General features: G+C 39.6%; 1 protein-coding gene across 1 annotated transcript; it reads left to right on the top strand.

Moving 5' to 3' along the window:
* Window positions 1-9,248: 9,248 nt before the first annotated feature.
* LOC139461787 (uncharacterized) lies at window positions 9,249-20,731 on the top strand. The gene is made up of 4 exons (XM_071243250.1): window positions 9,249-9,384; window positions 18,490-18,732; window positions 19,902-20,024; window positions 20,617-20,731. Exons 2-4 carry the CDS (start codon window positions 18,651-18,653, stop codon window positions 20,676-20,678), a joined length of 267 nt encoding a protein of 88 aa, XP_071099351.1. The 5' UTR covers window positions 9,249-9,384; window positions 18,490-18,650; the 3' UTR covers window positions 20,679-20,731.
* The last annotated feature ends 6,181 nt before the right edge of the window (window positions 20,732-26,912 follow it).

Consider the following 26,912-nt stretch of genomic DNA (forward strand, 5'->3'; position numbering starts at 1 on the left):
ATATGCCCAACTACCCCTGGCTAATTGACGTCTCCTCACAATCAACAAGGGGCTTCGTTCTTCCAGGGAAGACAGACGTTGTACGAGAGCAAGGATGGATATACCCTTTCAGAAAAGGGATCAATATAGTGCTGAACATAAAGAATATGTGATACCTCGATCGAAAGACGGGGACAGTGTGCTGCTAGTCATTTGTAACCTCGAATATATACACATGTATGACATAAGCTTGATGACTGCTTCAACCAGGGCTTCAGCCATTAACGAAGCAATGTCAGAAGTGTATTACATGTCTACATTACTGGAGTTACTGATTAAGACCTATTTTATAGATGTGTATTTTATTCCAACTATGTGAGAGAATGTTATATCAGATTATTTTTACATATATGTTATTAAAGTGCTATTCATATATATACGTCTTTGTTGTTGTATTTTCGCCCTCCCATTACGCTTCCTTATGAATTAGATGCTTATACCGGCACAATCCATCGCGTGGATCCATGTGTCCTCTCTCTCTGTGTTGTTTCAAATACCTGTGATAAAGGTATAAAGTTGCTATCGTTTCATATTGTGGATAATATTCTAGTAAGCACGCCGATAGTCCATTAGCGAACATGACAAAGGTCGCAACAACGTGTCGCCGAAAATATCCATGTGACATCAGCAGGGGTACAAGAGAATTTAGCTGTATCAGTGCAGTCCAGAACCGAGCATATAGGGTTTTCTAAGCAAAACACTGTCACTAACCAAACACAGATTTGAAATATTTCGGTTTTGGCGCGGACTTTTTGCTGTTGAGCAATCAATAATCAGAGAGCTATTTGCAGGTGGTCCGTTAATTACCGCAATTCATGGAATAACTAGTAAATATTTGCATTACAAAGTAGACACAATTTATAGATAACAACTTCATTAATAACTGCCATCCGTCATGCCTTTACAGTAATTAGAGAAGCTGTTATCCTTAAAGTGTGTCTACATTGTCATCCGTCAAGTATTTGCATTGCTTTGCAGCCTTCATGTTTTCGATTTGTACAATATTTCATGTTCACACTCATCTGGCTTAAATGCTTTTCTTTCCTTAGATTACCATGACTGGTTTACAAAGTCTTTAGCTTGATCATAGCCAGGCAAATGAAAATAACTTTCGTACATTGTGTTGAACCTCTTGTAAGTTTTGCTTAAATATATCTCAGCGTAGCATTGGGATAGACCTAGGTGAATTTATTCGGTGGAGGTGGATTCCTATTAAAGGCAGAATATGTATATAATTAGTAACGTTGTGGATGACGAAACATATTTTCCAGCTGATTGTAGCTTCTGCCCAGACCTGAGGTACAACCTATGGAAATTAGCATCCCAGAATTATCCTACATTTTCGCAGATGTCCTCTGTCGACCCGACCGTACTCCTAATGCGGAACGATTGGTCAGCTGGACCCTAGCCTACAATAACATCGGGAATCCCTGCTCTGGTCCTGACAGATTTAATCTGACAAATTTACTCTCTGAAGAGATATTGTTAGATATATAGTAAAACAATATTCACTCTTGGGTAAACTGTGAGGACGAATATGTACACGACATAGATATCGAAATCCTTTACATCTACACACAAGGTAGTACTTTGTGAATAAAGTTTATTAGGAGCAGGAGATATACGTTTTTTCCGCCCACAAGACAAAATAACACAAATGCACATAGACTGACGCGAAAAAATGTGTACACTTTTAAAGATCTCTATAAAGGATTAACCAAACTTCATGTCCGAACACGCGTACACTTACGCGTCAAACTATTCAGTCGAATTGTTTACAACCGACTTGCCATTTAGCGAACACCCGGTATCATCACTATTTTATAAAGACAAACTCATGATATATATAGTGTATGAGTGAGTATGTTGGAGTATGTTAAGAAAAGAAGAGGGGCGAAATGGGCTTAACCAATTGAGAGTGTACCGATGTTAGAAGCAAGTGTACGGGACAGAAGACCATGTAAGATGTCCAGTAACTATAGATCGGCACTAGACCAAGGTATACTTGTCCACAATATAAAATAGTTTCACTGGAATGACAGCGTAGAAGATGAGGTACATGTTTTGTTTCACTGCGTATTATATGACGATATCCGGCAACTCTTTTTAATGTATTGATAAATCTGAGAATTTATTAGATAAACCTATTGTCTATCTGTTCTTCATTAATTAACACTAGCGATGATTTACAAAATGGGTAAATTCAAATATATAATGAAACTCAACGCCAGCTGACATTGTGCACAAAGGACATATTATATCAGGACTGAATGTATCTATATATAGGTTGATAGTGATTGCTTCTTCTAAATCTAATCAAAAGGTTTTTACATGTTACACTTATGTACATGTAAGGTCCTTTCCCAAGCTGACGTTGATTCATGAATAACATTTACACATTTAAACGTGATACAAGGGAGATCCCCAGTACCCATTCCGTGATACAAGGTTGATCCCCAGTAGTCATTCTGTGATACAAGGTAGATCAACAGTAGCCATTCCGTGAAACAAGGTACATCCCCAGTACCCATTCCGTGATACAACGTAGACCCCAGTACCCTTTCCTTTATACAAGGGAAATCCCCAGTAGTCATTCTGTGATACAAGGTAGATCCCCAGTACCCATTCTGTAATACAAGGTGTATCCCCAGTACCCATTCTGTGATACAAAGTAGATCTCCAGTACCCATTCTGTGATACAAGGGAGATCCCCAGTAGCCATTCCGTGATACAAGGTTGATCTCAAGTAGCCATTCTGTGATACAAGGTAGATCCCCAGTACCCATTCCGTGATACAAGGGAAATCCCCAGTAGTCATTCTGTGATACAGGGTAGATCCCAATATCCCAACCCGTGAGAGACCGTAGATCCCAAGTACCCATTCCGCGAGACAAGGTATATCCCCAGTACTCGTTTCGTGATACAAGGTAGATCCCCAGTACCCATTCCGTGATACAAGGGAGATCCCCAGTACCCATTCTGTGATACAAGGGAGATCCCCAGTACCCATTCTGTGATACAAGGGAGATCCCCAGTACCCATTCTGTGATACAAGGGAGATCCCTAGTACCCATTCCGTGATACAAGGTAGATCCCCAGTACCCATTCTGTGATACAAGGGAGATCCCCAGTAGCCATTCTGTGATACAAGGTTGATCCCCAGTACCCATTCCGTGATACAAGGTAGATCCCAAGTACCCATTCCGTGATACAAAGGAGATCCCAAGTACCCATTCTGTGATACAAGGTAGATCCCCAGTACCCATTCCGTGATACAAGGTTGATCCCCAGTACCCATTCCGTGATACAAGGTATATCCCCAGTACACATTCCGTGATACAAGGGAGATCCCCAGTACACATTCTGCGATACAAGGTAGATCCCCAGTACCCATTCCGTGATACAAGGTTGATCCCCAGGAGTCATTCTGTGATACAAGGGAGATCCCAAATAGTCATTCTGTGATACAAGGTAGATACCCAGTACCCATTCTGTGATACAAGGTAGATCCCCAGTACCCATTCCGTGATACAAGGTTGATCCCCAGTAGTCATTCTGTGATACAAGGTAGATTCCCAGTACCCATTCTGTGATGCAAGGTTGATCCCAAGTAGCCATTCCGCGAGACAAGGTGCATCCCCAGTAGCCATTCTGTGATACAAGGTAGGTCCCCAATATCCCAACCCGTGAGAGACCGTAGATCCGAAGTACCAATTCCGCGAGAAAAAGTATATCTCCAGTACACATTCCGTGACACAAGGTATATCTCCAGTGCCCAATCCATGATACACGGAGAGTACTAGACGAGTGTTTGTCAGATACGATTTATCTTACAACGATTTGTACCAACGATTTTTACCATTTGTCATTTGATTATAAAATGTATGATGAATTTAGGGATGCATGTATGGCAGCTGAGTTTGAAATATACCTGCTCGAATAGGAGTCTCATAAGCTGCATACGTGAAACGTGAATTTGCAAACACTATCCAATATGGCGGAACGTACACTTCAGCGTTCGTGTTTGCGTATTTTACTAAACATTTTAAATGAGACTAGGCTTATGGGAGACGTTTCAGAATTAGTGATTTGATGAAAAAAAGATACCCGTGATCAATAATAAGCTATTTTTGAAATTCAATAATTCGAGTAAATATCTGATATTTAGATTTCTAAACACACAGTATATAATGCTGTGAAGGGTGTTTTAGTGATGTGTCAAAAATGGAGAGATTTACGATGTACCTAATTTTCATAGGTCACTCTCAGTAATTTTGCTTTGCTTAATAAATTTATTGTCAGTGAATGATATCGCAGAAGAGGGAATTATCAGTCTATTAATGTGCGTGATATATTTTGAATTTCATTCGACTTCAAAGTGAGGGTTGAAGAGGAGGGATATACATGTCGCTGTGGCATCCAGTGGGTTATACTCTGAAAAGCCATAACGTTCAACACGGACGAAGGTGAACATTAGACTGAAGCACGAGCAACTTATGAATGAATTACAAACAGGAAAGAGGTCCGCCATAAACCGACCTCAGGTCATCACCATGGAGTAGCCAATCATGGGCCTGGAATTGGATCTCACACATATGTTTGATACCAGTTATCGCAAATGGGTTTCTCACCCACAGGTGTGTAAGAAAAGGTAGATCCCCAGTACCCATTTCGCGAGACAAGGTAAGATCCCAAATACCAATCTGCGAGACAAGGGCCGAATACGTATTCTGTGATACACGGTACATCCCCAGTACCCATTCCGTGATACAAGGGAGGTCCCCAGTACCCATTCCGCGAGACAAGATAGATCTCCAGTACCCATTCCGTGAGACAAGGGCCCAGTACCCATTCCGTGATACAAGGTCGATCCCCAGTACCCATTCCGCGATTCAAGATAGATCTCCAGTACCCATTCCGTGATACAAGGTAGATCCCAAGTACCTATTCCGTTATACAAGGTAGATCCCCTGTACCCATTCCGTGATATTAGGTAGACCCCCAGTACCCATTCAGTGATAGAACCAAGTACCCAATCCGTGATACAAGGTTGATCCCAAGTACCCATTTCGTGAGAGGAGATACATCCCCAGTAGCCTACCTGTGAGACAGCATAGATTCCTAACAAACCAATCACTGTCATTTTTCAATATGAGATGGTTTGATTGAGCAAATATTGAACATATGTGGTTCGAGCTCGTGGTTAAAGCTGGGCAGTGAGAACAAATATAAAATAGAATAACTACCAGCAGACATCCTTATGCGAGTTTCGTTGAAGTGATGTGTCACCCACCTACTTGAATACAGCATTTCTCGGAATTGCAATGCGGCGTCCTTCTTCTGAAAAACACTTCGGATCCTGTATGTCAGTATCTGTCGCCGCATGCACAAAGTAAAACATAGAAAGGTATAATGGTTAAAGGGAGACTTCACATTTTTCAGCCAAATTTGTCATGGTCTATAAAAGTTATAATACAAGTCAATTGTAAAATGATAATTGTTTCCGTGCAGGTTAATTATTAGCTGTTTAGAGTGACATACATCATACGGTTTGTGTTTGTGTACTTTTGAAGGCTTCAATAAACTTTCGACTGCTAATTTTTCAGAGGAGTGTTGACCTTTAACAGAAAGCTCGCCTGGTAAGACCCGAATGTTATGACAGTGATGTAACGCCGGTCAACATATGTTTACAGGGCAGGGTCCTGGTATCTGTCAAACACCTGTTCGCTTCATAACTGTACCAGGGTACTATTACATGTAGTGAGAGGAGTGTTTAACAGATATGATTACGATTGTGGGTCAAATCCTACTTCCTTCTTAACTTTAACCTATTCGGAGTGTGTGCCTATCTGTAAATGTGGTCGGTGTTCAGGAACGACAGCTCGAGCTATAACGGTGATGTCGCTATGCTCTATTGAGAATTCAAACGTAACCAGTGATAACGTGACTGTTCTGTTTAAGGAACAACGGTTCATATACTCGTTGAACTGTGATACTGTAAGCCAGCACACTCAGAGCAACCATCCGGTAATCAGTTTATTCCTGACGGGTAGGTTACGGGGAGGTTACTGGGAATCCACCCCGTCTCACGAGTAGGTTACGGGTAGGTTACTGGGAATCTACAACGTCTCACGGATAGGTTACTGGATATCCACCCCGTCTCACGAGTAGGTTACAGGTAGGTTACGGGTAGGTTACAGGGAATCTACCACGTCTCACGGGTAGGTTACTGGATATCCACCCCGTCTCACGGGTAGGTTACTGGGTATCTACACCGTCTCACGGTGGGGTATTTGGGATCTGAACTGCCCGACAGGTAGTGGGCTGGAAATTTAACCTGACTCACAGGTCGGGGGGTACTGGGGACCTGGCTTCCCCTCACCCGTGGGGTCCTCAATCGTCTCAAGAATTGGTTACTTGTGCATTTATTCTGACTCACGCATGGGGTATTCTATTTCTATCTCAAGGATGAGGACCTATCCTGTTTCACAAATACGGGGAACTATGTTCCTGTCAGAAAGGATTACCATTCGATCCTGATAATATTCGTTACTCATGAGTACCAGGAATCAAACCCGATTCAAGGTTGGGATACTACGAAACTACTCTGACTCTCAGTCGCGCGATGAGTACCATTAATATAACCAGACGTGTAATGGAATTGTGTAGTATATATTCTATTTAATAAAAGTAGGTAAATGACAAAGAGTACAATTACCCCCCCCCCCCCCCTCCCCGTATCCCTCTCTAAAGCCATGTTATATGTTTTGTAAGTAAGTTTGTGAATATTGTTCAGTGATATTGTATCACTCTCCTCCCTCTCTATCTCCCTCTCTCAATCTCTATCTCTCTATCTCTACTCTCTCTCTCTCTCTCTCTATCTCTCCCCTCTCCCTCTATCTCTACTCTCTCTCTCCCCTCTCTCACTATCTCTATCTCTCCCCTCTCTCTCTATCTCTCCCCTCTCTCTCTCTATCTCTCCCTCTCTCTCTATCTCTCTCCTCTTTCTCTCTCCCTCTCTCTCTATCTCTCTCTATCTCTCTCTCCTCTCTCTTTATCTCTCTCTCTCCCTCTCTCTATCTCTCTCTCTATCTCTACTCTCTCTATCTCTCTCTCTATCTCTCCCCTCTCCCTCTATCTCTACTCTCACTCCCCCTCTCTCACTATCTCTATCTCTCCCCTCTCTCTCTATCTCCCCCCTCTCTCTATCTCTCTCTATCTCTCTCTCTATCTCTCTCTCTCCCTCTCTCTATCTCTCTCTCTATCTCTACTCTCTCTATCTCTCTCTCTATCTCTCCCCTCTCCCTCTATCTCTAATCTCTCTCCCCCTCTCTCACTATCTCACTATCTCTATCTCTCCCCTCTCTCTATCTCCCCTCTCTCTATCTCTCTCTATCTCTCTCTCCTTTCTCTCTATCTCTCTCTCTCCCTCTCTCTATCTCTCTCTCTATCTCTACTCTCTCTCCCTCTCTCTCTATCTCTCTCCTCTTTCTCTCTCCCTCTCTCTCTATCTCTCTCTATCTCTCTATCTCTCTCCCTCTCTCTCCCTCTCTCTCAATATCTCTCTATCTCTCTCTCCCTCTCTCTCTATCTCTCTCTATCTCTCTCTCCCTCTCTCTCTATCTCTCTCTCCCTCTCTCTATCTCTCTCTATCTCTACTCTCTCTACCTCTCTCTCTATCTCTCCCCTCTCCCTCTATCTCTACTCTCTCTCCCCCTCTCTCACTATCTCACTATCTCTATCTCTCCCCTCTCTCTCTATCTCTCCCCCTCTCTCTATCTCTCTCTATCTCCCCCTCTCTCGCAATCTCTCTCCTCTATCTCTCTCTTCTCTCTTTATCTCTCTCCCCTCTCTCTATCTCTCTCCTCTCTCTCTATCTATCTCTCCCTCTCTCTCTATATCTTCTCTTTATCTCTGTGTGTGTGTGTATATATATATATATATATATATATAATTATAGAAAAAATCTCTCCCCCTCTCTCTATCTCTCTCTATCTCCCCCTCTCTCTCAATCTCTCTCCTCTATCTCTCTCCTCTCTCTTTATCTCTCTCCCCTCTCTCTATCTCTCTCCTCTCTCTCTATCTCTCCTATCTCTCTATCTCTCTCCCTCTCTCTATCTATCTCTCCCTCTCTCTCTATCTCATCTCTCTATCTCTGTGTGTATATATATATATATATATATATATATATATATATATATATATATATATATATATATATAATGATAGAAAAAACTTCCATGTAAATACCAGTGTTGTAAAGAAAGAAACGTGTGAATAGTCGTAAACAGGTATGTAACACATCTGTTCTCTTTGTAATCTAGGCATGTGGCCTTTAGGTGCTTGAATAAAGATTGAGTGCAAACAACTCAAAATATCTTATGTTTACAGAAATGTTAGGTCACATTTTTAAATCCTTTTTAAAGGTTTCTCCAGAATTACTACACATTCACATAAAGTGCTCTGTTCGGGATTTTCGAAGGCGTGACATGCCCCTGGGAAGAATTCAGGAAGTGGGCCACTACCTGGTTGCACGCGATGTCAGCTACCCACGAAGCAGCATCATGGGTACAATGGTGTTTAATGTGAGTCGGGGCGAACACTTTAGTGTCAACGAGCCCTGAGTGAGAATATTTATCTTTCGCCAGATTACACCGCGCTGCGTTTAAGGGTCACTGTGACCTGTGTGGGAAAATTGATCTGTGATTCATGTTTCTGTGTAATAATATCAATGGCGCTTTGTGAATAGTAAATATATCGTGCATAGGACATTGTATTTTGTATTAATTTGATGAACTATTGATATGTATCAAATATTGCAGATTGTATGTGACAAGCGTAAATTCCGAAAACATTTATTTTTTATTATTCTAAGTTATTTTTCAAGATACTTCTTTAAAGCGATGACGTTTTTCCTATTCTTCATATCTATTTCAGTATATATAGATAATAAAAATAACACTGTTTAATATATGTAGAATTATCATCAGTTATCATTTACACAAGAATGTTAAGAAAATAGATAACGAAAAAAGTGTACTCTGAGCTGTTCCGAGTTTATGAATCAGGAAGCTAAAACACCCTGATTGCGGTTATGTAGGGAAATTCCCTTTGCCCACTTCCTGATTGGTCACAATCTAGCCAATCAGGAAGAAAGGGGGAATTTCGTCATGTGTGTGCTGGACCCGCCCGGCACATGTATGTGGCTAAATATGAGACTGATGCACGCGCTTCCTTTAACGACCTTTATTTGGCTGGTGACAAGCCGCACGGACACAATATGAACTTGTTCATTACATGGAAACTTCACCCTTGTGACTATCGTACGACAAACCCTGGATAAAGGTAAGGCTTAATTTGTGCATCCAACTTAGTATATGTATTGGAGGATGAGATGATAACGTCACTGAAAAGTTGCTTGCTCCTATTTGAGACCACTCTACCACTATCACCCCACCCCAACTCTACCTCTACCATCTCCACCCCAATCCCACACCACCGAAACTCTATCACTAACACCCCAACCCAAATCTATCACTACCACCACCACCCAATCCCACTTCACCTCTACCACTATCACCCCCACCCAATCCCACCTCACCTCTACCACAACCACCCACACCCAATCCCACCCCAACTCTATCACTACCACCCCACCCAATCCTACCCCAACTCTATCACTACAACCACCACCCAATCCCATCCCACCTCTACCACTACCACCCCTATCCAATCTCAACCCACCTCTACTACTACCACCCCCACCCAATCCTACCCCACCTCTACCACTACCACCCCCACCCAATCCCACCTCACCTCTACCACTACCACCCCCACACCAACTCTATCACTACCACGCCACCTAATCCTACCCCAACTCTACCACTACCACCCCCACCCAATCCCACCCCACCTCTACCACTACCACCTCCACCCAATCTCAACCCAACTCTACTACTACCACCCCACCCAATCTCAGCCCACCTCTACCACTAAAACCTTCACCCTTTCCCAAAATACTTCTATCAATAACACCACAACCCAATCCCACCCCACCTCTACCACTACCACCCCCACCCCACCTCTACCACTACCACCCCTACACAATCCCATCTCACCTCTATCACTACCATCCCCACCCAATCCTACCCCAACTCTATCACTACCACCACCACCCAATCCCACCCCAACTCTATCAGTACCACCCCATCCAATCCTACCCCAACTCTATCACTACCACCACCACCCAATCCCACCTCACCTCTATCACTACCACCCCACCCAATCCTACCCCAACTCTATCACTACCACCACCAATCAATCCCACCCCACCTCTACCACTACTACCACCACCCAATCACACCCCACCTCTACCACAACCACTACCACCCCCACCCAATCCCAACCCACCTCTACCACTACTACCCCACCCAATCACACCCCACCTCTACCACTACCTCCCCAATCCCACCCAACCTCTCCCACTACCACCCCCAGCCAACCTCTACCACTACCACCCCACCCTCAATCCACCGATATCACTACCACTTTACCACTACCGCCTCCATCCTACCCCACCCAGCCTCTACCATCCCAACCCAATCCCACCCCACCTTTACTACTACCACCCCCACCCAATCCCAACCCAATCCTACCACTACCACTACCACACCACTCTCAATCCACCGATGTCATTTCAACTCTACCGCTATCGCCCCCGTCCTACCCCACCTCTGACACCACTCATCCATTCCACCTCTACCACCATCCCCATCACCATCATAAGCAACCATACCTATGGTATAATCAATCCCCAATTATCCATTTATCATAAACTTTAGTTGCAGCGTTACGTGGATAACATTCCCCAAATCCATGCTGCCTTAAATTGCCTGAACACGTTATACGCAAACACGAAAGCTGAACGACGGCTTTGTTTACAAATTTTAACTACCTTTGACCTCAAAACACTCATCACGTGACTGGCAAACCAAATTTCAACAATGGCGGATACACTATATCGAGGTAATATCTCGTTTTCGCACCTGTATTTTTATTTCACCAATTTTCCGGATATCCTTGAAGACGAGTAGGTCAATCTCACACAACGGCACACTGCACTCATTGACTGTCCAGCTGACAGCTTCATATTAAGAGCATCCTCTCATATCGGACGGACACGCATATGGCAGGGAAACGGGTCGATTGCTATGCAGTCTGAAAAGTAACATAATTATTCGTTGTTATGTCGACCTGTTATTCCACTGATTTACACCTATAAGTATAAAAAAGGCATGTATATGGAACATAGATAGGCAGTTGCTTTAATCTGATATGCATTCAAACTTTTAAACATTCTTTGTTATTTACGAGTTGCATTGTTCTTAATGGGAACACACTCGTGTGACATTCATCCTCACAGTTGGGTCAGGGTGCGCTGCTTTCTCCCTGCATGTTACCATATCTACATAATAAAGATTCAGTCGTGCAAGACATAATGTGCACTGGGCATGAAGAGAAGTGACTTGGTCTAGCTTTACCTTTGGAAATGTCATGTGACATTTAGCGTGATATTTAAGCCTTGGTTGGTATCCGATGTACGTAATCAGCACATACTTCCACTACCTCGATACTACCTCGATACTACCTCGATACTACTTACTGTAGTACGTGTAGCCTCCATCCTACTTACTTGAGTAAGTATAGACTCGATGCTACTTACTTGAGTCATTATAGCCACGATAGTCAATACTTCCTTTCTATAAGTAAACATGTATGTGATACGATTGAGGCGGTGACGAGATTTATCATTTTCTGAAATTACGGCAATTTGTAGCAGACAGACAGACGGACGGGCGGACATAATTATATTTCTGGACTCAAGGCAATATGTTATGTTATGTTATGTATCTGTCAACATGCTGTATACAGAATAGCAAAACAATCAATGCTTATTATTGACACTAACAAAACTATGAAAGAGGTTCACACAACGAGTGGCAGGTTCCTTATTTTCTTAACATTTTTCAGGAACAAAAAACAATACACATTAAAGTCTTGGTGCATGTACACTACAACAGTCGCAGAAAACCTTTGACAGATGGATCATACGAAATATGAAGGGAAACATACTTCCCTTATGTTTTCGTATCGTTTACACTTCCCCAGCACAAGATACTTAACATGTACAGTATGACAAGCGTGATCGCATTAACATGGTCTGTAACTAAATGCAGTCAGTTATGACTCCCAGGGTGGAAATGTATAACAGATGGCTATGTATCATTGATTTATATATTTATTTATATATTTATTTATTTAGAATGCATAATATATGTTTTATACAAATTCATTCATTCATTCATCACATTTTTTATTTATTTATTTATTTATTTATTTATTTATTTATTTATTTATTTATTTATTTATTTATTTATTTATTTATTTATTTATTTATTTATTTATTTATTTATTTATTTATTTATTTATTTATTTATTTATTTATTTATCCAAAGGCGATGTTGATGCAAATATGCCAAAGCATACATATCAGCGTTTGAATATACTTTGAAAATGAAATGCCACTTTATAAATTATATAAAGTGATAATCATTTTCATTATGAATTAAAACCAGGCTTTTGTGAAACAAAATTATTTATTTTGAAAATGTTATGTTGAAAATAGAGGATAGTTTTCGTTAAGATATTATATGATTTACATCATACATCACTTGCCGTTTACTATGGAAATGGACGTGATCATTGACGCTACCAAAAAAATGTAACTTTGGCTCAGAATCACTCGATGGCAGAGGTATGAAAATAGGGTGTCTGACCAGTTAGGGTTCATTGACACGGGATTTGTCGCTCCCTGTAGCAGGCAAAGAAAACCAGAACGAAAGTGTATCGCTGATCAATTTCATTGCCATAGTTAATGTTTAATTCATGTTAAATTAAAATGTTTAACATGTTAAATGTACATATTGATATGATACATTATATGTTCAAGGTGTTCATATATGTATATCATATGTTCAAAGTAAAGTAGTTCCGACTGAACTGAAAACAATATTACCATATCATGAACATCTTTTCCGAGCGATCGGATCCGGTCAAGTGAAAGTTTGTACAAACACTCATGAAATATTATTTCCAGGTTCAACTTTTATCAAGATTATTTTACACAACTTACGATTGTTTTCTCGATGTTTCTAATCCTGAGCTATAAGAAAGTAAATTCATTTCGAACATGTTAGGTTCAATATAATATTTTTTATGAGTTATTTCCTCTCTTTTTTCAAATGATGGACAAATAAACAAATTGTGAGAATCATCTCCTATGTCACGGTTGGCAGAGTGGGCATTTTTTTTGCAGTTTGTGGTATTTGCCTCCATCTGCCTGTCTCAAATGGTAAATTGTGATTGGGTAACCCCACCTTTAGTTAAATTCTCCTAACGTTTTCATCTGTATCAACTAAATAGTTTTCAAAATTTAAACAATCACTCGTTTACAATTATGTAATGGATTCTTAGGAAGATTTATCTTTTGCAGCTACCCAGGATTGTAACTAGATATCATTTAGTATATCCCTAACTATATTTTAAAGATAACCTTGGCTTTAAAGAGTTTGTGATTTGATCTTGACATACAAGTTTTGATCTTCTTAAGCGCTTTATCTGTAAACAGCATCGTGGGCTGACTCACTGCCAATTGGTTGTACAATGTTAATTTCGTGATCCGTTTAAATTAGTTGTATTTCTATGTAGGCATTTTTTTGTATTTGTCTGATGTTAAATATTCACATGTCTTAACTTTGTGACACGTATCACTGTTAAACATCTAAACAAATATCAAAGTTTGACAAAAATGCTTTGACCAGACCAATGTTATCTATGCTACTTGATATCCATTTTTTTTCTCTGCGGGTAAATCGTTTATTAATCGTGACACATTTTGATTTTTGGTTTCAAATCAAGGTCATCCGAATTAAAGAATTAACTCATATTGATTTTGTTTTTCAAATCATGGTCATCAGAATTGATAGCTCCCAATAGTAACACCGTTGATTTGATATTTGTATAATTCAAAGGATCGGTGTGCATTTCATAGATTGTTAAACGAATGTGTTTATTATCTGGCAGCGAACATTATTTACACAACAGACGTAAAACACATGGTCTACAACGAGATGTGTACTAAGAATTTTCCCGTACAATTACTGGAGGCCAAAGGCACATTAAGTTAGCTCGTTTATGCATTCCCTTGGGCATCAACTGTGTTCAACTCCTTGCTGATCTGTTTATTTGTTGTGATCTGTTTGATATTTAGATCTATGTAAATAGATTCAGAGTGAACACAACTCTCCAACGACTGTATGAGAACAGGGATGACATCAACTTTCCAATAGTCAACTTTCCCTTAATGTCGAGCAATATTTCATCAGCTTCCGCCTTTGGTGTCTTCAGTTCACAGCGTTTGAGATACAATCGAGAATATTTTTTCTTCGAAGATTTCAAGGAGCGTCATGCGACTCTTACTCAAAACTTGTTTAATTAGGGTTACAACATTCAGTACCCCAGTAAAGCGGCCAAATGTTTTATAGTAGACAAGTAGAGAACATTTCCAAATTTGATGCTTCGTTGACAAAAATGATGTCCGATGCGGTTCACCATTTTGACTTGTACCATATTTGAATTGCATCTGCAAGTGTTTGTGACGGGTGCCACTGGTAGGACATGACAGATACGCCCACCTTTTCGCGAACACCTGGTATCATCACTATGTAATAGTGGTCCATAAACACATACTCATGATATATTTGGAATCGTTCAATTGACTCTGTTTTAGCATGTATTTCTCCTGAATATGGTAATGGTTTGTTTACTAATTTGTAACGCTAACTTATTAATTGCATTTCATAGCGTATATCATATTTCAACTGATGATTACTAGTATATTGCTCATATTTGTTATCATTTGTCTCTATTTTTGAAGTATTTAAATTTTTCTATCATTCTTGTCAATGACCATAAATACATTATTGCCCTGGTCTGTATGGTATAAATAAACAGCAATGATATTTTACCCATTATAAAATCGTAGAAAACTTTGTAGGAAATAATCCAAATATACGATGGATTTAAAACGCGGTTTTCTTTGTCACTGACTATTAATAAACCGATATCAAATGTTTAATGTATAAAAGTTGCCTCAAAGTGTGTCTTAGTTTCATTACTATCATAAAGCATACATTAATTTGCACTGTTGAAAATCCGAGAACGTCTCCTTGATATGAGGTATCTGTGTACGGATTTGCGCCTAGACGAGCATATGTTAATAAAGTGCTTGAAAATTAGTTCATAGAAACGAACGACATTATGATCAGAAACGATTATATGTTACAAATACTTTACTGGCAAGCTGAATATATACATATAATTGTCCCAAAAGGACATCAAAACGCCAGCATGAAAAACGCGTCCTGAGTTTTCTTCATTGGCCAATTATCCAAAGAAATTCCTCAAATCTTCAGCAACAATTAAAGATATTGAAGTTCTTGACCCTCAAAATTAATCAACATTACCGCTTTGACTTACTGTCTTACCGCGATGTACATTATGAGTTGGTGTATATCTTTTGTATTAAATGCTTTACAGAACATACATCATTAATCAATTGTTTAGTTTTCCTGAAGTAGTCTCACCTGGTTTTAACAAACCATTTCATGTACTCGTGTGTAATAATCAGCATGGGAAAAGAAACCAAGTTGTCTCTCTACTCTCACCGAACACTGATCTGCTTGTAGACATGTTTTGAATGTGTATATGAATATCAAAAGAAGATCACACATGAATAAGAGAAAAAACATTCGAATTCATCAAATCTTCAGCAAAACGTCTTTACATTTATCTGAAAGGAACACATCCAAGAAAGTGATTAAAAAAATCCAAACATTCCCATGCGTACCAAGTTCAACATTTTCACAATTTTTTTTTTTTTTTTTACAATTTTAGACATGGTGCCTTTTAAAGAGTGTTCACTTGCAGCTATATAGGATTGCATTTGAGTTGCATGTAATATCATTTGATTCATCCTTACCTACATTTCTTTTCTAAGATAGCTTGATCATGACTTTGACTTTGAACATTTTGTAACTAGGGCCTAGTGATTCACAAATTCGTTTCGTGCATATCATCCATTATTTTCACATTTTCCCATTATTTTAAGTAATGTATACATGATGAAAGATAATTAAGATTTTTTTCCCAGACAGGAAGTTAGCATACATATACATAGAAATCATTCTTATTTTGAATAGGTTAGCGAGATGACATTTTCCAAGTTCACCATATATAATGTTATTTGGAGAACACCTCTCAGTGACGTAAGGTGTTTAAGAAAATGAAAATGATTAGTTTCTGTGATCAGAATATTTTTAAATACGCATATCTCACTACCATAGAGAAGAATTAGTTTAACCACGGCGTCAAAACGTCTTAGTTGACATTCAGTTGACAAATGTAATTTCCGCCCTTGGCAAAGCATATTAATTTTGCGTCGTACAAGTAAATGTTCAAATTGTTTGCACAATAAAACCAAGGTATTTATAGGATTCCACTTGTTATAATGTCCTTTCACCCACTGCTTTAGTAATCACTTTTAGACCCCCGGAACACATTACTGTAGTCTTGGAAGTATCAATAATAATCCTCCCGGTTTTACAATACCTATCAAATGAGTCTAACGTATTTTGTAAATACTTCGCATTTGATGCCAACAGAACTCCGTCATCTGTATACATTAATATATAGTTATAACATTTTCTATTCGTAATTTAGGAACAAAGCAAACAACAGAGGTGACTGTTGACTTGCAACAGACTTATATGAAATGAAGGAATGATTTGTACCAGTACTTGTACTTGTATTACTTGACTTTGCATGTGTTTGTGACGGGTGCTACCGGTGGGGAGGACACCCTCACCTTTTCGCGAACACCTGGTATCATCTCTATTTGATAGTGATTCATAAGCACACATACTCATGACATAGTCGGAATCGCACTATCTACTCTGCTTTTATTTAGGCAAAGATTTCTATTGGATATGGAAAGGGTTTCGTCGATTTACTTAATTAAAATGCTTTTTCGAGATCAACAAAATGATTTCTTTTTCTCCACTTTCAACATTTTTCTATAAGCTATATACGGTAAAGGTAAGGTGATCGCTGGTGTGATATCCCTTTCTAAAACGTGTTTGAACTTCAGATCAGATTAAATTTGTTTCTTAAATATTTGAAAGCGGGTATTTATAACATTTTTTTCGATTCCCTTTATTCCCATAGATTGTCTTGATAACTCCTGTTAGCTTATAGAAAAAAATGAAAGTGGAGAAAAAGAAATCATTTTGTCTGGGATGATATGGCGTCGGGAAGTATATTGAAAAAAAGTTTAACATAAACCACCATGAATACATCAATGGTGGTTGAAATATACTTGTTGAGGATGTTATCAAGTCCCGGAGCTTTGTTATTGTTAAAGAATCCATCACTTTATCTCTTATCACATTGTAAGAACTGTGTTGTTTTCCGCGTTTATATTCTTAAAGTTATCGAAATATAACTTAAAGTCATCTGCCGTCTCCTCGCTCATGGTTTTGAAGAAATTAAATAATAATATAAGTAATTAAATTTTGAGGTTTATGTTCTCCGACAGCCTGTTTTTGCTTTTGTAGTTTACAAAATGACCGAGGATCTGTTTGTTTCAACAATTGTATCATTTCTCTTGCATTTTTTGTGTACAATTCTGTATACTTTGCACGACAATTTCCATATAATTTACCAGCATTCATCAATGATTGTTATTCTGGAAAGATGTGCAGTCTAATATGGTTTATATATTTTGTATTAAATGCACCACGGTTGTCATTTGCCATTTTAGTTTTCCTCAAATAGTCCAACCCAGTTACAACAAACTATTATATGTATCTAACAAACAGTATCAAAAAATATATCATGATTAGACCACACATGCATCAGAGATAAATATTTAAGTTGATGTAATAAAACATGTTTTAAATCCGTAGTATGCTAGCATGATGCTTTGAAATTACGCACAACAATTGCTATAAATATGAAATATAACAAAAGTACCCAGGCTTTTGTAATAGTGTAATAGTATATCGATTTTTGATTGTGTACTTCTATTTATGGGTAACACCAAACGATGTATGCATGATACATAACAAATATATTCTGTATCATCTTGTTGAAATATACAGTGTTCACGTTATAGTTCATCGTTATTCCGAACATACTATTGTAACGATGCAACTGCACCTGCGCATATAATTGTGCAATTACACCACCCCTAACATATGAAAGGCAATTGTAATAAATAAAAACTTTAAAAAGATAAATATTGTACATTCAAAATGAACATTTCTTGACCAGATCCTGCACCGCGCTGGACAATCCTCCACCCAGAGCACTGGACAACGGCCGAAGTAGCAGGATGGGTAGACTCCGTCGCCAGGGCGAACAACTTGGGCGAAGAGGACCATCACATTATTAGCCAAGCCTTTGAAACAGTGACTGGAAATCAGTTGATTGCAATGAAGAGAGGAGACTTTATCAACACCTTGGGAAATACTGGAGAGTTTATGTACCAAACCTTTAGGACCATGTTTATAGCAGGTATATTTACATTTACGTAGACCACATACAAATATCAACAAAAAGGAACATTGTAACTCATATGACATAACATTCAAAGTGACAATCGATAATTGAGACGTTCTGATTTTCCTTGTGTGCAAATATTTCAAATGCTGTCTACTATATCTATTTTTTAAAGAAATACTGCACGGAGATGGGTTCAAAAAGAAACTTTCCTTTAACTTAAACATTTTTTGTGGTGTTAGTAAAGGAGATATTTGTTTTAGATGGTAGTTGTCTTGAGGACTGGAATGTAGCTGAAAGACATGTTGCGACAGTCCCATCTGGAGTATAGCGGTGGGCAGTTCGGCCCAAACGGTTTCATTTTTGTCTGTTAACATTTGATGACCGAAAGACAAATTGACTTGTCTCATGTAAAAGCCACAAAATCATTTCCGTAATGAGTACGATTCCGACTGTCATACCCTTGAGTTTATGAATCACTACATCCCCTGCATTTCATGCGTATTTCTATTACATACAGCTTATCACATTTACATCGCTCAGTCCCTCTGACAATTATTGGTGTTTCAGCCAATGCAGCTTATACTAATCAGAACATGGTATCATTTAGTGTTATTTGTTGATTGCGACAGTATTCTGTTTCGAACTGTAGGTATGTGGTAACCTTGTGGCGATGACCGTATATTGAACCGCTCTTGGGATAAATGAAACGTCTTACGTATGTGTATCAATATCACGGTAAACTGATCGGCCTTAATCTATGCAAATGTTCTAGTGACGTTCCTATATTCGGAAGTTGTGTTTGTAAACGTCTCATCATTTTGGGGCTCCGATTTATTAAATTAATCAGGTCAGTCGACTTTGTGATCAAATGATGTAACATTTGTTTCATCGTTCAGGTGACTCTCTGGATTATATTGACAAATGTTAAAATATACCATTTTCTCTCTACCTTTACCAATATATGCCCCGACGGTCCTACAAAAATATTCGGGGTGGTGGGGTAACCTAGTGGTTAAAACGTTCGCTCGCCAAGCTGAAGTTCTGGGTTCGATTCCCCACATGGATGCAATATGTGAAGCTTATTTCTGGTGTCGCCCGCCGTGATATTGCTGAAATATATAGCTAAAACCACTCACTTACTCAAATATATGTTTATGTTAAGTATTCTTTTTCTGCTGCAGTCGATGACAGAGGAATGAAAGATACTCGATCTCTCACACCAATATCAGAAAAGACGGACTCAGACAGTTCCCCAGAACCAGATCCCGACTCCCGTCAAGATCAACATACGTCCCAGCCCACAGGTAGTGCCAGTCACTATTATGCTAACTTCAACATAAAACACACAACAATGCTCATTATATTTCGATGTATTGTATCAATAGCTGACGATTTATTGTACTAAAATAACTGTGTGTTTGTTGTTGAACGAGTACCAGACTACCCCGTGATTGATATTCTCGAGGTAGGACGACAAAAAATCAACTTAGTCTCCGAGCTGGACCACGGATCCATAAAATCCATTTTAAGACAAACATAGGTTTCTTGGAACCAGTACTAACCCAACCCCCCCCCCCCCCCTGGAGGTCTTATTTAAGATGTTGATGAAAATGATAAGTATGAGGAGTATTGTTTAATGATAATGATTTTGATTAATTGATGATGGTGATCGGTGTAGATGACTACTGATGATTGTGTATTTTGGACTAGGTTGATGATGATGATGATGAGGATGACATATTTTTTATTACTATAGATATGTTGATAATTATTTATTATGATTGATAGTCATGGCGTGTGTGATTGACGGTGAAAGTGCTGATAACTGATGATTGGGAATGTGGATGCTGAGGTGTTGAAAATTGCGATGATGTGATTTTCTGTTCTACATTCCAGCATCCTCTCACCAACCGGAACATCACGAAGGAGGCAACTCGACGATTTGCTCTCAGAGATGACACAAAATGGATCATAGAAAATAACCAATTTGAAATAAAGTAGCCAGACTGTATCATATGTCTCAATGTCTTTCACTTCAGAACACTATGTTGTGTCCTATCTGATAAACGTGCTCGGGGATAATCATACTCCATTATTATTAGGTGCGCTAGAAACCTTTTATCATGGGTCTGAATCCGAGTTAGCTCTGATAATGTTTCTAGGTTTGTAAGCATGATGCTATCACGATACCTGCTTACCTTTCACAACAAGCTCACCCATCGGGCCATAACTGAAATAGTATGTAACACGACACGAAACACAACCTACACACATTCATTCACACTCTTGATCCATTCCAAGTCGGGCGGTGGGGTGGCATAGTTGTTGTGCCGAAGCCCCGGGTTCGATTCTCATTTGGTACAACGTGTGAAGCCCATTTCGGGTATTACCCACCGTGAGATTGCTGGAATATTGCTAAAAGCGGCGTAAAACTATATGCACTCACTCATTCCATTCCAAGTTACTATATTCGATGTACACTGGCAAAAGGGCGCTGGTATGAAGGAATGCTACATTTCGCTCGAATCAGCAATTTCATATAACAGCGTGAATCAGCCTAACTAGTGATGGATATTGTTTGCACGGGTGGCCCAGTCGTCTAAGAAGCCGCAATTCGCTGTGCAGAGTTGCGTCCCTTGGGCATGCCAGAAGCCTATGATTGTGGGTTCGAATCCCGGTTCACCCCGATTATGTTTCTAGGTTTGTCAGCACCATACCCGTGCCCGTGGGTTTCACCGAAGTGGTAAACGTCTGAGACCTGCATCACTGGCTTTCCGCCCACATTAAGCTGACACGCCACGATATAACTGGAATACTGTTAAAAGCGGCGTTAAACCCAACTCACTCACTCATTTCTGGTGTCCCCCGCTGTGATATTGCTGGATTATTACTAAAAGCGGCGTAAAACCATTCACTCACTGACCACCCGATCCATTAAGTCGCCTCTTATTACCAGCATATGGCCAGTTGTAACCCATAATCCTCACGGCGGAGGTATGGTGGAAAGTGTAGGCAACGTTACACGAAATCGGGGTACGGTGACAAACTGTTAAACAGTCTGACAGCATGGTCACAAAACTGATAATTGATGGTCATATTCATGCACACAAGCCTTTATGGATTCCAATTTTAGTCTCACTTACTCAAAGAACGGCATTATTGAGGGGGTCGGAATGATGATAAAAATCCAAAATAGTCCGTTTGTCTAAAGGATGCCATCGAACGATAACCTGAAGACCTGAAGTAACATGTCACATGTAAAATACGTCACACGACACCTGTGTTACAGCTATTAGTTAGGTCATACGTGTAAGCCTCGATTTGGGATTACTCAGCGTTTAAGTGAACGTTGATGGAAACCTTTAGGGCAAAGCTAAAGTAATCAGTTACACTTAGACGTACTATAAGAAAAGTTAAGATAAGATTAGATGACACTTTATTATCCCGAGGGAAACTTGGATTACATTAACACAAGGTCTTGTTTATTGATAAAAATAAATTGTCAATGCAAGAGAATAACCAACCTAGATTTTCTGCCGAAACAGATTCCACTTGGAGAAAAAGGCAAATAGAAAAATGGCACCCGCCATCCATAAAATTTGCATAAAAAAGTAAGTTTTTATTGCCTGACGCAGCACAGCAGTACTCCCGCCATGCGACGCCAGCTTGTAAACAAACCCGACAATCAAGTGACACGCATACAAATAAACAAGAGCACCATATATATACATAACATAAAATGTGACACCAGCAAATAAATGCTCAACAAGTATTTATTACAAAACGTATTATAAAACCTGCTACTAGCTGTCATGAATGAATTCTTGGCCATGTTTGTTCTCAACATCATCGAGAAATGAAAAACTTGCGAGTTATCGCTAAATATTATACCTGCTTTATTAACTATTTGCTGTTCCTAAATATTTCCGGTGTCCTGAAGACAGATGGCAATGATTTTATTTGCTTTGTTACAGACTTGAACAGTTGTTTTGTTGCCAACAGGCATGTTTCCGGACCATTTTGAACCAGGTTAACAACAGCGCCTTTGCTTCTGCAGAAAAGGGGGCGGTGGGTAACCAAGTGGTTAAAGCGTTCGCTTGTCACGCCAAAGACCCGGGTTCGATTCCCCTTATACAATATATACAATATATACAATACATACAATACATACAATACATACATACATACATACATACATACATACATACATACATATTTATATAATTATATATATTGTGTGAAGCACATTTCTGGCGTCCCCCGCAGTGACATTGCTGGCTTATTGCTCAAAGCGGCGTAAAACCATACCCACTCAATTCTACAGAACCGAACTAAACACCCTTCACTATCGGACATGTATACTTGACGGCAAAGAGTACCTGTTATCGTGAAGTAATAAAAGTGTTATGTGACATGGACTGTATGGATTTATTATCTTTTACCTGAGCAGGCAATATACTTCTTGTCAAGGGTGAATAGGTGCTGTTTAAAAACGTATTGGGGTCACAGTGAACACTGTTCTTAAGATATCTAAATTGCGTGAAAAACACACGCATTACCTATCATTATTAGCAGTTTGAATTTGAATTTGAATTTGATTATATTGTGACGATAATTTTAAAACAATCAGTGCATATCTTAAGGCGCCATAAAATATTCTCGCAATATTATGTAGAAGGTCATGACACTGTTTCATTTCCTTGTGTGTATGCCTTCTGAGGGACCATTAATATATTCCTAATTTGTTCCCTCTGCTCACGGGACAGAGGGAGCGACCACGATCATAGGCAGTCATGTTTATGCAAAGGACATAAGCATGATAAATCAGAAACAAACAAAATATACAATAAAAAACAACTTTTCCCGATGATACACAGAGAAGCAATGCTATGTTCTGTAATTCAGCATTACATTCTGGGCGCTTCTGAAATGCTCCTCTTCACTGTGGACATACATTTGCCGTTAATGGCAACGAGGAATATTTCAGTACTAAATACAGCATCATAGTCTGATCGCTACGGAAACCCTCTTCCTTACATCGGGCTAACACTTGTTTGTTTATAGCAACATGGAAGATTTCAGTATAACTGCTTAGGTGGGTGAGTATACATATATTCATGATGACATTAACCCGTTTATATGATTCGATAATCTGGGCATGTGTTCATCTGGACAATAGCTCTACGACAGGTGCTGTCTGGACAATCAGGGACATCTGGTGTCATCACTATTTGAGTCTGAATTAAAAAAAACCATGCACATGATGTTGTAGGACTCGTTTCATCAGCTCTGCTTTTGACAGAGATTTTTTTATGAATGTGGAAAGGTTTTGTACATATTCCATACTGATTTGGGATGTTTGATACCTTCAGTATACCTTGAAGGGGAGTTTTGAAAGATGTTATCTGGATTGCTATGATATATTATCATTGAGCGTGGTGGAATAGCCTACTGGCTGAAGCGTTGTTTCCCAACTGTATATAAAAACAGACATTTAAAAGAAGTTCGTTTTATTTACATAAGACTGATTTTTATAACGGCATGAGAAATATGACCGATACAAAACAATTGCTGAAAAAATGACAATTAATGTTGATGCACTACATATACATGCTCGTCAAATTCATGTGCCGATGGGGTACCCCCACCGGTTAAAGCGTTCGTTCGTCATACTGAAGGCCCGGGTTCGATTCCCCGCATGGGTACAAAACGTGAACCTAATTTCTGGTATCTCCTACATCGATATTGCTGGAATATTATGTCCCATACTTGCTCTATGTGGAAAAGTCAGACACTTGCCTGGCCATTGCATTCTGGTGGTGATTAGCTGCAGTAGGGAGTTGCCTCGGTAGTACTGTCCGGGGACGCTTCCACAGACAACTTCAGTGGCGTCCTGGCAATCACAGTGATTCCGTCGCATATTATTAAGGATCATCCTCAAATCTGCCACGTTGCCTTATGTTGACGTTCACATGACGTTCGTTAGAACGCCTCCAAACACGCGCATGCCTATCCAGAAAGTCCAAGGTGAATCTGGACACATTTGAAAACATTACACAATCGGCGATTCCCCCAGTTTCTACGCTGTAAAGACCATTGGTGTTTGCTAGAATGTGTCGAGTTGTTAAAAGTGTTAGAACACGTAGTCGACGAGAATGTAGCATCTAATCACAGAGAGCGGAAGGTCCGGGGTTCGAACCCCGGCCGCGTCATATCAAAAGGCTTTACCCTGTCTGGCGCTCGGCATTAAGGGGCTAAAACAAGGACTGGTCGGCTCGGAGTCAGTATACTGTGTCTGAGTGGGGTATTCATGTTAAACTGCGGCATTGTATCTCAGTGAGCTAGCACTATAAATCGGCATCAGTACGGACTAGTACAAGCAGCCACACAGACACACACACGTGCATGCACGTCGCTATATAAGTGCAATAATCTTGGACGCTACGTTAAACCCCATTTCACCTCACCTCTAATCACAGACTGAGACACAATGAACATTTTACCTATCTATCGCTAAGTTTTTTTAGTTTGAAGCATACCAATACCCCTGAGGCGTTCACGTTGTCGACGAAGCATTCCCCATCTGATCACAAATACTGCATTACAGATCTGATCACCTTTAACTGAAGTGTCAACAACAATAATGATCCCCTACCCACGTGAAAGGAGGAATTTCATGGTCGGGTTTCGGGTGTGTTGGGGAGTCAGGGTTCGGTTCCGAAACCGTTCTGTCTCTAGTAGTAATTCATCGTGTGTGTGTTTGAAAGTGCGTGCGTGCGTGCATGCCTGTGCGTGCTGTTTGTGTATATTGGTTTGGCCAGACTAAGAGCGGATCGAAACCAGCTCACAATGTATCCGCAATACCATCACACTTGTACATAATGAACCCATACGTTCATTTAGCCTCCAAAACGGGTTTTGAGTACGTTACGGAATGTGCCTCGGGGACCCGAGAACTCCTTTCGTCATTCGTGACCAACTCGTGTTATTCCGGGACAAGCCGAACAGCGACTCGTGCCCCTCTCATAGCCATTTTCCCGACCGGGTTCCATCTTAGCGCAAACGGGCATACCTAAAACAATTGTCAACTCGTTGCGTTATGGTTCACATATATTTCCCCATATATTATATATATTTCAGATGCAATTTAAAGCACACCGGGACGTGCGGAATTATACAGTATGATTGAACACATTTAACTGTGTCTTGTGTATATTTTTAGATGCAAGATATATGTAAAATCAAAAATTATTTCCGCGGGATTCTTTGACGAAGAACTTGATTGGTTTGTCGTATTTTCGCACATAACATTCATCGATAGGGGGACGAGTCTTCTTGCAGGTTACGGAAAGAGGCGAGTGGTGATGAACATTTCTTTCGCGTCTTGGTACAAGGGAGGTAATTACGTGTTTCTTACGTTATCAAAAGTGACAATATTCATATATTTCCGTGCACTTCAAGTACTTTATTAACCATGAAATGTAATTTGCATCATGATTTTTATTTAAAGTAAATATGCAGATATTTTGCGCAGGTTCGAAAAACATATTTTATCATGGAATAAACGTGTGAACATATACTTATCAAAGCGGCGGTAAAATCTGAACCTAACACCACACTGTTGAACGCCTTTCAAATTTCAAATACATATTTTCAATCGCAGCTTCAATTTGTTCTTGATGTCCAACAAAGTAATTTTCTTCAGTAAAAGGGGCAGCGTAGTATACAAATCAGGTAAGTAGCGGTGTTTGTTGGAACAGTCGTCAGAAAGCTAAATCAGTATTAGTTCTTGGCAAAGCGTGGGAGGACATTCATACTTATGAACCGGATTTGTATTCGACATTGAGAAAGGAAGTGATCTTAAATACAATCCCTTTTTACCCTATGTGGGAAGACTTGATCTAGAATGAATGCAGATTACAGTTCAGCACAAGGATATCGGAAATTATAGAACTAAAGTCAACTTCTATAAATACTTCAAAAATAGCTACTTTCACGCCTTAGGCAATTCATAAGTCCAGCATTTATTTATGGACCAGGTCTTGTGGCAGTGGTATGATTTGAGGCATGTGTCGGCCATTAACTATTTGCAATATCTATATTCCTAGACAATCAAGCTGTCACGAGAGCAATGTGTAATGAGCGCGGTCGTCGGGAAACTGACCATTTCTTGGATTAGACAGACTGACGTT

This window comes from Haliotis cracherodii, unplaced genomic scaffold (assembly GCF_022045235.1).
Source record: "Haliotis cracherodii isolate W230 unplaced genomic scaffold, xgHalCrac1.p SCAF_15, whole genome shotgun sequence".
NCBI lineage: Eukaryota > Metazoa > Mollusca > Gastropoda > Lepetellida > Haliotidae > Haliotis > Haliotis cracherodii.